Source organism: Embiotoca jacksoni, unplaced genomic scaffold (assembly GCF_022577435.1).
Source record: "Embiotoca jacksoni isolate LCO1_2020_lvr unplaced genomic scaffold, fEmbJac1.0.p SCAF_9, whole genome shotgun sequence".
Taxonomy (NCBI): domain Eukaryota; kingdom Metazoa; phylum Chordata; class Actinopteri; family Embiotocidae; genus Embiotoca; species Embiotoca jacksoni.
The window spans coordinates 18,189,234-18,201,556 of NW_027185447.1; the positions used below are offsets into that span (position 1 = coordinate 18,189,234).

Consider the following 12,323-nt stretch of genomic DNA (forward strand, 5'->3'; position numbering starts at 1 on the left):
GTCGTGTGTGTGTGTGTGTGTGTGTGTGTGTGTGTGTGTGTGTGTGTGTGTGTGTGTGTGTGTGTGTGTGTGTGTGTGTGCGCGCGCACTTGTATTACTTATTTTGTGGGGACACAAATATGCTTACAAAGTCACATTGTGGGGACTCTACATACTTTTGGGGGACAAATGGCAACTCCTTAAAGCATAAATCATAATATTTCAGGCATAAATGGAGGGAAGTCTTGGTTTAAGTTTCTTTCAGTTAAAAGGGAGTTTTTCCTTCCCTCTGTTGGAGGTTTTTCTGCCTTAAAGGGGAGTTTTTCTCTTCTTGCTTACCTGGGAATTGTTTAATTTTTGGGTTCCTCTGTATAATGCTGTAAAGTTGTAAGTACTTTAATGTGTTAAGTGCCATGAAATAACCTGTGTTGAGATTTGGCGCTATATGAATATATTCGAATTGAATTGAAGTCTCCAGGAAACGATGTCAATGTAATGTCTTCTGAAACATGACTCTGTAAGTGTGTGGGTTTGTGTTGAAGTATGGGAGAGTATGTGGCAATCTGTTCCTGTATGGATTCTTACTGATTATAACCACTACACAATACACACAAATGCAAACACATACAGACAAAGCTATGTCTTAACTGCCCACTAATTGTTGAGAAAGCCATAAATGTTTCATGCTACACTTTGTGTTAAACACTGAGTGCCAAATGCCTGTGTTACAAATCCAAGTGGAAAGGCAGATTATCATCAAATAGTTACATTATATCATTATGAGCCTACAGGCTGTGGTCTGGTGGAGGGAGAATGAATTATGAATAGAGTGCGAGGGAGGATCTTCTCTTTCCCCCCAGGGACTTCCAACACCACAACTCATTTAAGTTGGATGAATGAGAGATAAGGAAGGAAGCCCCCACCCCCCCACACATCACCACCACCGCCACACTGCTTGCCTTACACACCGGTCTCCATATAATGTACTATGAGCGAAAGAGTGCCACTTAAACTCCTCACAGCGCACACACACCTCACACTAGAAGAAATGTATGCTGAAGGGTGCTTTGTTCATTGTCAAACCGTGCATACCAATGCTGAAAAACACCATAAAGAAGTCTTGTCATCTAAGTCACTGGTGCATTTTCTGCCTGGCGCAGACTTGTGTCAGGCCTCTTTGTACATCTCTAAAATGAGTCCCTGAGCTGTGCTGCAGCTTTGCCTAAAAATTCCTCTCATCTCATCTCATCTTTCTCTCTTTTGCTCTCCCTTCGGTCTATCCCCGTCTCCACGGACTCCAGGCCGCAGAATGGGTCGATGATACTGTACAATAGGAAGAAGGTGAAGTACCGAAAGGATGGCTACTGCTGGAAGAAGAGGAAAGACGGGAAGACCACACGGGAGGATCACATGAAGTTGAAAGTGCAGGGAGTTGAGGTGAGTGGGCTGACAAGAGTTTGGATTTAGAGGGAGTAAATGGAGGTAAGGGACGGGTGTGGGGTGGGGTGGGGTGAAAGCTGGCCTTCATCCTGACACAGACGAACAGAGGTCTACTGTGAGCTCTCCCCTGGCTGTAATGGAGACAGTCACATGCTGCAGTCGTCTCGTGTCTCCAAGGAAACTCGCCGAGAAACAATGCGGCACAACAATAGTTTTCCCTGGGAAGCCAGTGGAGTGGAACCGATTGTTTGTACCTTATTAAAGCTCTGGATGTTGCCTTTGCTCCAGAGAGCCTACATTAATCTTGCTGGCTCAAAGCAGTGCTGTGGAGCTAGTGTTCCCTCACCTTACTCCAAGTCACTCTCCATACCAGCTGCTACCATAAAAGGCTCAGTTGTGTCTGTCCTTGGCTCACCCAGGATCTCGACAGACCTGCGGTGGTGGCGAAGCAGCGTTAGAACCCTTTCTGATTTAACAGCAGTCCTTTTAATGAGACAAGTCGAGACTCATCCTCACACTTCTTTACTTCCCTACCTTTCAGTAGTGCTAAACTTTGGGTTCTGGGCAATTTCACACGTTCAGCCACAAGCACAGATGCCAAAAGCCCTGAAGCTCTAACTCTACTGAGTTAGAGATGTGAGGGTGGGAGATTTTTTTTAGAGTCCCTTTCGTCTCTGTGTGTGTGTGTGTGTGTGTGTGTGTGTGTGTGTGTGCGCGCGCCCACATACGCACATGCACACAATTCACACACATGTACACATAGGCGCACACCTCAGGGAGCGGTGCTGTGCATCTGTGTCACACAGTGTGACAAAGACAAAGCTCAGGCATTCTCCCAACAGGGGCTCTGCTCTCTGTTTGTACTCCTACAGATATTTGTCACTCCAAGAAAATGGCCTCTTCCTCCGCCCAGCCAGCTCAGTGTCATCTCTGGTCCTGCAGTGGTGTGATAACCTGTTGGGACTGCACACATCCTTTTTGGACTATTCCATATATTTCCAGTTTCTGACAGTGCTAGCTTTAAAGAAGGTTGTGGGTTGTGGCAGCCAGCTTGCATCATTCGCGATAAATTAACACGCTATGTTCACACGATGTTTATTGTGTCGGCTCTGACTTTGTCAATAACCGCAGAATACACAAACATGTACGGAGAGGGAATGGGAAGTCATTCTGCTTTAGTTTCTCACAAAAATAATATATATATATATATATATATATTTTAAAAGGACCAGCGTTCTCTTTTTAAAATCCTTTGTGATTGCTCATCTGAGGAAAGTGGCGACTGTCAGAGTTGTATGTTGATAGCAAGGCAGAGGACCATTAGGATTTCAACTGGCTATGGAAACACAGCTGTCTGCAAAACAAGGAGGCTTGTAGTTGACATTTTCATTTTTTAATTGTTGTTTGAATATTTATTAAATTAACAGGATTGCAGGGCTTTTGGAAAGGAATATTTTGGGATGAGTGTAATTTTTAAATTCCACTTTGTCAATTCCCTGCCTCCAGTATTGAAGAAATATGGTGGCATGACTGCCCTCACGTGTCTTAAGAAGCTTGTAGCATAGTAAAATTGTATGGTATGAGTATTAGCTGGTACTTGGCCTGTGCAGTTCGCACAAGTTCGCCCTATCCAATCGTAAAGCCTGTATAAACAGAAACAAATATACTTTTAATCTAAAGTGGAGCATTTACTGTCATTTCCTACTTTATTTCTGCTGTCTGCTTTATCATCAAGGCCCACAGCAGCATATGTAGAAGCATTGCCCCCCTAGAATACTGTATTGTGTGTTCTATTTTCCAGCATCTGTGCTTGTCAATGCAGAAAAGCATCTGTTTTTCTTTGTCACTTCCTCAATTGGCACATCACTGTCACAACTCAATAGCAGACAGGACTCAAAAGCATGACTCAGAGGTACCGATAAAAAGACAACAGTTCACCTTTATTAAAATGAATGCTGGCAGAATCGGCCAAAGAGGAATGGTGAGAGGTGAAGTCAGCAGGCAGAGTGGGGTGTCCAACAAGCAGGAAGACTATCACAAGGGAGCAAGACAAACGGGGGCAGCTAAAGGCAAAGCCCCGAAAACAGGCAGGGAATCGAAAAGGGGGCTGAAGCAAAAACAGGAACAAAGGCTTGAAAAGCTCCAGCAGGTAGCCGAGTTACAGTCTGTCCCACTTAAGTGCGCGTCCACGCACTGGCAGGTAGTAGGCAAGTGTGCCCCATGTCAGAAAAATACAAATGCACAGTGCGCTTGATGCACACCTTCCTCATACCACTTCAAAGTGTGTATCACACAATTCACCTCTTTCTGCAGCAGCACACCAGTCCAGTTGTTTATGATAGTGCACATATAACCTGGTTTTAATAGTGATTAGACATGAAGAATTTTAAATTCAGGACATGTTGGATTCAGCTTGAATATTTTTTTTATTTGTGTCCAAATGCTGCACAGTGACTGCAGAATATCCGCACGCCTATTCTTCTTGAAGTGACGGTTCAGATTAATATTGCATATCTGGCACTGTCAACATGAATATTAAATGTATCCTTTTATCAGAGACTTTGAGACATATGTTCCATCCTCATAAATGTTATCAGACAGAAACCATTCAAAAAAAGATCATGCAATTTATCTTTTATTTACAGGAGACAGTCGACATGTTTGTAAATAACTCAATTTACTGCATTTTACTGCCACCTGAGTGTGACCGTAGTACTCTGTACTTGATCCTCCTTATTTGTTCCAACAACTATATGTGCCAGTATTTGTGTTTGCATCCCAGTGAGCTCTGATAATCATCCACGCACTTTTAGTCTTAAAAGGCACCTGGGAAATTATACCAGAAATACATCACACAAGTAAACACTTGACTACTTGCTGATATTGCAAGTGTGGGTATTGTGATGGGCCCTTACTGAATGTGGCAAAGGCACACGGGCAAAAGATGACATAATTAATTAACGTACTGTGACACATCACAGTTATTGTCTCTTTGGTACTTTCCTTGTCCAGTGTTAGCACCTGTTCTCCTCTGATCTTGTATCTGTCACATTGAACCAGGAGAGACATACTGTAACGGTATAAAAATATCCCGACCTCTGTGACCAACTGTCCCGACTGAAGACATTAAGAGAAAAAAGAGGAGGAATCACCTGAAATAACGGACAAAAGACTCTTTAATTCACGCCAGCACCCCAGATTAACTTCATGTTTTCCATATTTTGCTTTATATGCATTGGATTCTGATGCACTGCTGCACCATGGTCTAAACTTCAGCCTGACTGAAACCAAACAATGCAGCCTGGCTCTGAAGTGTTTGAAAAATGATCTTTTCTTTTCTTTTCTTTTCTTTTCTTTTCTTTTCTTTTCTTTTCTTTTCTTTTCTTTTCTTTTCTTTTCTTTTCTTTTCTTTTCTTTGCTTTTCTTTTCTTTTCTTTGCTTTTCTTTTCTTTGCTTTTCTTTGCTTTTCTTTTCTTTTCTTTGCTTTGCTTTAGTGTTACAGTTACGGTCCATCAGCCCTAATAAGCAGTTAAATGCTCAGATACACTGCAAATGTTGACTAATTAAAGTGTGCAGTGGACAGTATGCAATATCTTGAGATGAAGAGAGAACTGAAATGAAATCATCATGAGTGACAGACATACTCATGAAGACTGATGCCTGTTTACTGAGGTGTCTGCAGTAACGTGGGAGAAAGTGTAACTCTCTTCTGTGTCTTCTAATAAGTGTAATTTACCAGAGCTAATTGCTGAGAGCAGCAGAGCCCGTGTAAGATGTGAAGGTGAGCTTAGTGGAGAGAACGAACACAGGCAGAAACTGCCTTCAACCTGCAAGGCCACATGGGAAACAACTGCTGTTTCACATACTGGATATAAAGATACAGTGCAGACATCATCTGTGCTGAGTTCTGTTGCTTGGACTCCGGCGTGTGTTTGTTTGTGTGCGCATCCTTAGAAGACCTGAGTCATGGCCTTTAAACACCTCAACCCTCAAGACTGACAGCGCGAGGCGATGGGAGGGGCGATCCATCGCCGTTGTAACTATCCTGTGATGGGATCCATGACCCATCATGCACAGTCATGTTTACTGTGAGCTTCATACATGACTTGACCTTTGCCCTCTGTTCAGTGAGCGCAGGCGGGGATAAAGAGCAATATGTTTCTGCCCACTACTGTGTTTAGAAGTAGAAAAGAAAGAACTGTTTCAATCCATAATTCATATCATATCTTCCCAAGGCAGAAGACAAAGAGTTGTCATAACTTGAGCATAACCTTGCTTTTTTTTTTTTTTTTTTTACAGGAGATATTTTACATCGTTCGTGCTGTGCTGGAGCTGCTCTGATTCCCGAGCCATTCAGTGCTTAATAGAGGTTCTGTGGTTATTACACGGGCCAGGTTTAGTGCACAGTGAGGACAAGTGTTGTGGGTGGGTCAGGCGAGTGATGTTCAGCAGCTCTGGTGAGGGAGAGGCTGCGAGTCCGGGAGTGAGGGGACTTCTGGGGCCTGCAAGAGGCAGCCTAGCATGGCAGGAGTAGATGTCAGCGTGTGCTGCTGCTGTCCTGTCTGCTGCGCAGTGCTGGCTCAGCAGCCCGTGTAAACCGAGGCTCACCTCCCACCACACCCCCACATCCCTCCCCCCACCCTCCCTCGTCCCTACCTTCTACTGTTTTTGTGAGTTTTTCTATCTTACTCCCTCTTTATCTGTTTCTTTCATTTCTCACTCTTTTAATTCATTCAGCAGACTTTTCACTGTCCTCCTCGACTCCCATCTCTCCTTCTCCGCACTTCTCGTTCTCCACCCCTCCTTCCACTACTGTCTGAGTCCAGAGTCCAGACGGACAGAACCTTGAGTTGGGCGGTAATGCTCCCTGTTCCCTAAAATTGGAGCGCAGGGCATGTTGCGGCATTAGCGCTTAACAGGCCGTGAAATAGCAGCCTGCCTTCCTGACGTCTCCCCCATCACTCCAGGTGAGTTGGCCAGACGGCTGGATAAATGAGCAAGCAGCACCGGCATCAACCATCATGCATTTGGGGCACCTGAGGAGAAATGTCCATCAGTGATTATCTCACCACACCCTGCTCTTACCAAGCTGAAGTTGTTCATCAGCTCGTGGCCATGTACCGACTTCCTTTGGGATCCCTGCGATCACTCTAATGAGGATGTCCAATGACTATCTATCAGCCATTATCCTTGGTTACGCCAGGTTTTGATTGGCTTTATTGTCCCACAGAGTGATGTCATCTTTATTCAGGATGTGCGTTACATAGTGTGCATAGCTCTAGCATCCCCTGGCTTCCTCGCCAGGAAATAGCAGAGACCAAAAACACATCTACTTTGACAAACTCTACCTGATCTCCCTTGTGCTTCTTGTCAAGCTTCTACCCCGATGCTACCACCTTCTCTTAGCTGATTAGCTGTTAATGTGCACTCAACCTCCATCTCCTCCACCCCTTCTATCCTATCTTCCCATTATTCCTAAGCTTTAATAAACTCCCTCAAACACAGATCGATTTTCTCTTAAGTGAAGGTGGCTGTGCCTCTGACTTATTTCATTACCACGGGCTAATTATACCGATTGAAATGAGCTTCTCTTCTTAAGGTGTGCTGTGCTGCTCTGTGCCCCATGCTCCCCAGACTTTAATGCCAGTACAGTTCTCCACCAATTCCCCAACTCCCATTCCTGTCTCTGCTCCACCACGCCACACCACCACCCCCTCACCCAACCCTCTCACCCTCCACCTCCTAAATAATCAGCTGCTGCGTCCTTAGCCCCCGTAACTTGTCATTTTATGTTGGATCCACCCTAATGTGTGATTTCAACTGTGCAACTGTGCAATGAAGGAAGGTAATGGAGCATGCTGGTGGCTCAATCGCCTCTGTTCATTGATAATAATGAAGACAAATGTCAAAACATTAGTTGCTAATGTTGTAATGGAGTGGATGCTACTGGATGCACACTCGATGCTACACTGCATTGGCTTTCAATATCACATGACCTTCAATGTTTAACTCTTCTTTTTACAAGAAACCGAGCCTTTTGTGGCAAATCAAACATTTACATATTTTGTATATTTAAGCAATTGACACGACTCTCTTGGAACACTGCTTTTTACTCCTTTTTGTCTCCTAGTTTATACCTGGTGGGAAAAACATTAGTCCATATGGCCACATGGGTGGGTAGCATTGATGAGTTATAATCAAACTAGCTGCATATCTGTGGAATAGAGTTTCCCTGGGAAACTGTATGTGTTTGCAGTCGCAGCGGTAAACACTGATTTACAGGCTGATAGCGCCAGATTGTGCGGCCAGATGTGAGAGGGCATTAAACAAACCCCTGTTTCTGCAAGGATGTGACACCATGCATGCTTTCCTTTCTGCCCCGGCTCCAAGTCAGCTGTGAAATTAAGATCAGATTACTGATACAGACAATGCCCAAAGAAATAGTTGGTGTTTTACATTTTTATTTAAACTTATAGGCTGTCTGCTCGACAACAGTTAGTTGCCCGCTCTGTAAAGACGGTAAATTGATTACTTGTTCCTTCGTCTTCACTTTTCTCCTGGAGCTTTTTTTTCTGTCTCTTGCCTTAGCGTGCACATCGAGCTCTTCCCTTTTGAATTACCTGATTGTGGAGGAGTTAAGGGCAATCTGTGAGTGATAGTTTAAAAATCAGTTTCCATGGTTATATCTCTAACCTTCAGCTCTTACATAGCGTAATGCTGAGTTGTTACGTCGGCACTGGAAAATGTGCAAGTTAGTGGTCTTCTCATTTGAGGGAAACCCAAATTTGGGAAGAGAGAATAGAAAAAGATGAACGACATAATGTTGAATAAAGGAGTTGAAACAAATTAAATTATTAGTATGGTCTTACTTTATTACTTTATAAATCTTGCCATGTATTATATGTAGGGTGTTGGAGCCAGGTATCTAAAAATAGTTTTCCATTTTAGTTATTGTACAATTTTTCTACCCAGCACAGTGATCCTTTCCCCAGCATGATGGCTTAATGGGGGTTGTTATGTTGTTATTAGTGACTGCACCAAAAGCCTTCCCACATGAACACCTTAGCCTCAGCCTTGGGAGCTTCCACTTTACTCGTGGTTTCTCTTTAAGCCCACAGTAATTAGTTTTCGTCTCTTACATCTTACAATTGCAAAATCACTCAGCAGCAGTTAAGCCGTTGGTTGGCCTTTGATGCTGACCTGGCGATCACCATTTCAACCCAGCAACCCCGTTTTTAAGGGGCTAATTTTGGAGAGATTGCTGTAGGGAGGGAATACAGTGTATAAGGAGCCTGTCAAAAAGCTGTGCATTATGGACAGCCTCTGTAATTTAATTTACCACTTGTTGCCATGTGTTTCAGTGTTGTCATGCTGAGCCATCCCTACAGGGGGCCCCTTCTATATTGCGAGGGGAAAGGAGGAAAACGGACGGGGACATATTCTAATTTGTTGCAGAATTTCCTGACTTTTTTCTTCAACTTTGTAGAGTGAGCTTCATTGAGGCTTCTTACTGCAGCTCCCCACATTCCTCCCAGGTCTGGTGAAATAAGAAGAGCTGTCCAGCAGCTACAATTCTTCACTGCTCCTGTGGTAAAAAAAAACAATTCAAAAGAATAATATATTACAGTATGACTTAAGATAACTTGAAGTCATATGACACTCTGCACAAAAATCTTTTTGAGGCAGAAACAGAGATGGTTCAGAGGGCTTCACACATCGCTCATTATCTTTATTAATACTGTTGGTGTGCCAAATCAACTGAGTTTGATATATGTAACCCCCTTGGGAGGAGCACAGCAGAACCAACACCCGATATGCAAAGTGGGGGCTAGAGGTTTGTAGAAAGGGTGAATAAAACAGGGCACTGCAGGCTGAGCCAGCTTCGCATGATTCCGCGGTCTGCTCCAGTGTGTGAATTTAGCTTTTGTTTGGTCTTATGAGCGGAACATAGATCCCTGGGCAACACAAGGCTAGAGTTTTATGTTAATGAGCAACTTTCATCGAGGCTTCTGCCTTGCACCATTTCACAGATCCAGGCCAGAATACTCTTTAGAGAGTCATACTTCGCAGAAAACACCACCACGATATAGTGTACAGAGCTCCGTTCTGAAGGCCCGCTCTGGTCTAGACCTCAGATCTTTGCTGGATGCAGTTGATTCACCTGAATTGAAAGGTAGGAGTTCAAAGAAATAGTTTCAGCTCCACTCTTGCTCTCACCTCTCTTATGTCAGTCCTTTTCAAAATCTCTGTTCAATGATCTAAAACCATCTTTTGGCTCGTTCATGCATTTCAGGGGCATTTTTTGACTACAGGCCAGGACCAGAAGGTCAACTGATGTCTGAGTGTTAACCCTCGTGTTGTCCTTGGGTCAAAATGACCCGCAGCTGTGTTCAACCAATTTCTATTTTATTTTCATATTTTTTGGGATCATTGGTGACAAAGAGGCTGTGAGGGTTTTGTTTTCTGAAAAAAAAACAAAAAAAAACAAACAGCAAAATGCATTATAAACCTGAGGCTTGCTTGAAACCCCTTGTATATTTCTTCAGGGTTAAATCTGAAAGATTCCCTCTCTTCTGTCTTTATCTTATCCCTTTTCTCTCTTACCTTCTTCGTCTTCTTTTACTTTGAAAAAGCCATTTTGGTCTCTGTTGATATGAAGCCATTCCTGTAGCAAAAGCCAGCCTCTATGTCAAGAGCAGCAGTTTTTCTTTGGATCCTTTACAGCCTTGGTAGAACCTCCTCTTCTGTCCCCAGCTTGGTCTCTTTTAATATCTTTCAGATAGGGAGTGCAACATTGGTGTTTAGGATGCTAAGGTGGGGGTGGGGTGTGTGTGTGGGTGGGTGTGTGTCTGTGTGGGGGGGCATTATCTTGTCTTTACTCAAAAAGCAAGCGCAGCCTCACATTTCCACTGAAGCTTTTTCTGCCTCATCTGCTAAAATATTTGTCTGTTGACGTTTGCAGTGGAATGAATTTGTTACACTCAAGCATCTCGCTCATTGGCCACCTTTATCTTTTTCCTTCTTTTTTTTTGCTTGGCTATTTATTCTGCTGGCTCCCGCACATGGCCTATGTATTATTAACCAGCAAAACAGAGGTTTAGATGTAATTTGCTGCTCTGTTGCATTTAATAACTGCAAAATCAAAATGTACCAATGCTCCAACATTCACTCTTCAAAGGAGGTATAATGAGTGGAACGGCAAAGTTCAAAGAGAATGGTTAAGTGTTTGTATAGAATTATACAGGGTTAGCAACTGTGCTTTCCTCAGAGTGATATTGAAAGGTTTGATATTTTACATGAAAGGGTGCTAAAGAGGAGTTTAACACAGGAAACAGGTTTAACCCTTCTGCTTTGGGCAACAGAGGAAATACTAGCGCAGATAAGAGTCTCTTCACTAGTTAGTTTTGTTCGTCGTAACGTTGTCTTCCTGCCTTCTATTTCTCCATCTTCTGTTTATCTTTCTTGTTTTCTTTTCCATGCTGATACATCAGTGTTACCCTTGTTCTTTTCACGATCATCTAAATATTTTAAATGCTGATTTTGTTTGTCTTTTTTTGTTTTTGTGACTGTTGTTGTTGTTGTTTTGTTTTTTTAGCATGCTGAAATGAAAGGCAGCAGCAGACCTCTTTGAATTTTCAGTCGCACATTTAAATGTGAAGTGAGAATGAGTCATTTGTTTAAGCCCAAGGGGGTGCTAAGCTTGTTCTGCATTGTGTGTCGACACTGGTCCCCTGTTATTGTCACTGTCACCAGATAAGCATGTATGCAGGTTTAGATGCACTGACACGTGTAGTCTCTCTCACACACACACACACATTACTGCATCTGTATACATGTTTAGCTTTACTGAAAGACTCTCAGGGGAGGGAAAGTTGTGTTTTAATAGGTATATATGCCATATATTTGAGTGAATTCCCACACTGAACATTCATATAAGCAGATTTAGTAAAACCTCATTTCATAAATTGATCCTGTTATTGCTAGAAAATTACGTTTAAAGATACCAAAAAAAAAAAAAAAAAAAAAAAAACCTCCTATGTGAGAGATGAAAATGGGGGAGATAAAAATGAATCAAAAAGACTGTGGACTGTGGAAAATAAAAGACTGATGAAAAGGAGAGGAGGGAGCAAGAGAGGCTTAGAAGGTGGATGGATGGTGAGGGAGGAGGAGGAGGGGGGGCGGGCGGGGAGGCACAGGCGAGTGTTGAGCGTAGAGGAGAGAGAGAGAGAGAGAAAGCCGGAATGAACGATATATAGCCCCTGGCAAACAGAAAACAATTGTTACACTGCCTCCCATAACCCACTTCAACCTTAAACAGCAGATTTTTTTCACTCAATTAATTTCTACACATTGGAGCAGGGGCCTTGGCTGAAGCTGAGCTTTTATGTGCTTCTGCTGCTGCAAGGCCTCTACACATCTCTGTCGCTCTCTCCCTCTGTCCTCTCTCTCTCTCTACATCTCGAGCTTTTTTTTCTTCTTTTTTCCGCTTTAGAAAATGAACATCCTGCATTGGAATGGACTGGAACACTTTGAGAGATGAAGTCTGAATAAACAGGGAATACAATATATGTTTTTTTGAAATAGCAAATACTGTAGCACAATATAATGTATTTACTGTAGCAAAATATGATGAAAACTATTCTTTGAATCTCTTATAGGACAAGATCTACCTTTTAGCCTAATACATATTTTTTTTAAAAAGGCAACCATGTAAAGCTACATGAAAACTGTGGGATATGGTTTAAAGCTGCAATGCTATATTCAGCTGAATGTGTACACAGTTCTAAAGTGATTTTTAATATAATATAAAGCTGATACAAAGTAAGAACATCAAGAGAGTCAACTTTAAATCTTGATTCAAATCTTGAAATCTGTAAAAAGAATAAAAGAAAGATGCCTCACAG

General features: G+C 42.7%; 1 protein-coding gene across 10 annotated transcripts in view; it reads left to right on the forward strand.

Annotated features, from left to right (window-relative positions):
• Positions 1-12,323, forward strand: part of camta1a (calmodulin binding transcription activator 1a) — a 283,560-nt gene that overhangs the window by 161,080 nt on the left and 110,157 nt on the right. For all 10 annotated transcript variants that reach the window (XM_069141527.1, XM_069141517.1, XM_069141518.1 and 7 more), the window contains one exon: positions 1,281-1,416. In XM_069141527.1, coding sequence (XP_068997628.1) covers positions 1,281-1,416 — 136 coding nt within the window. The remainder of the gene's footprint in view (positions 1-1,280; positions 1,417-12,323) is intronic.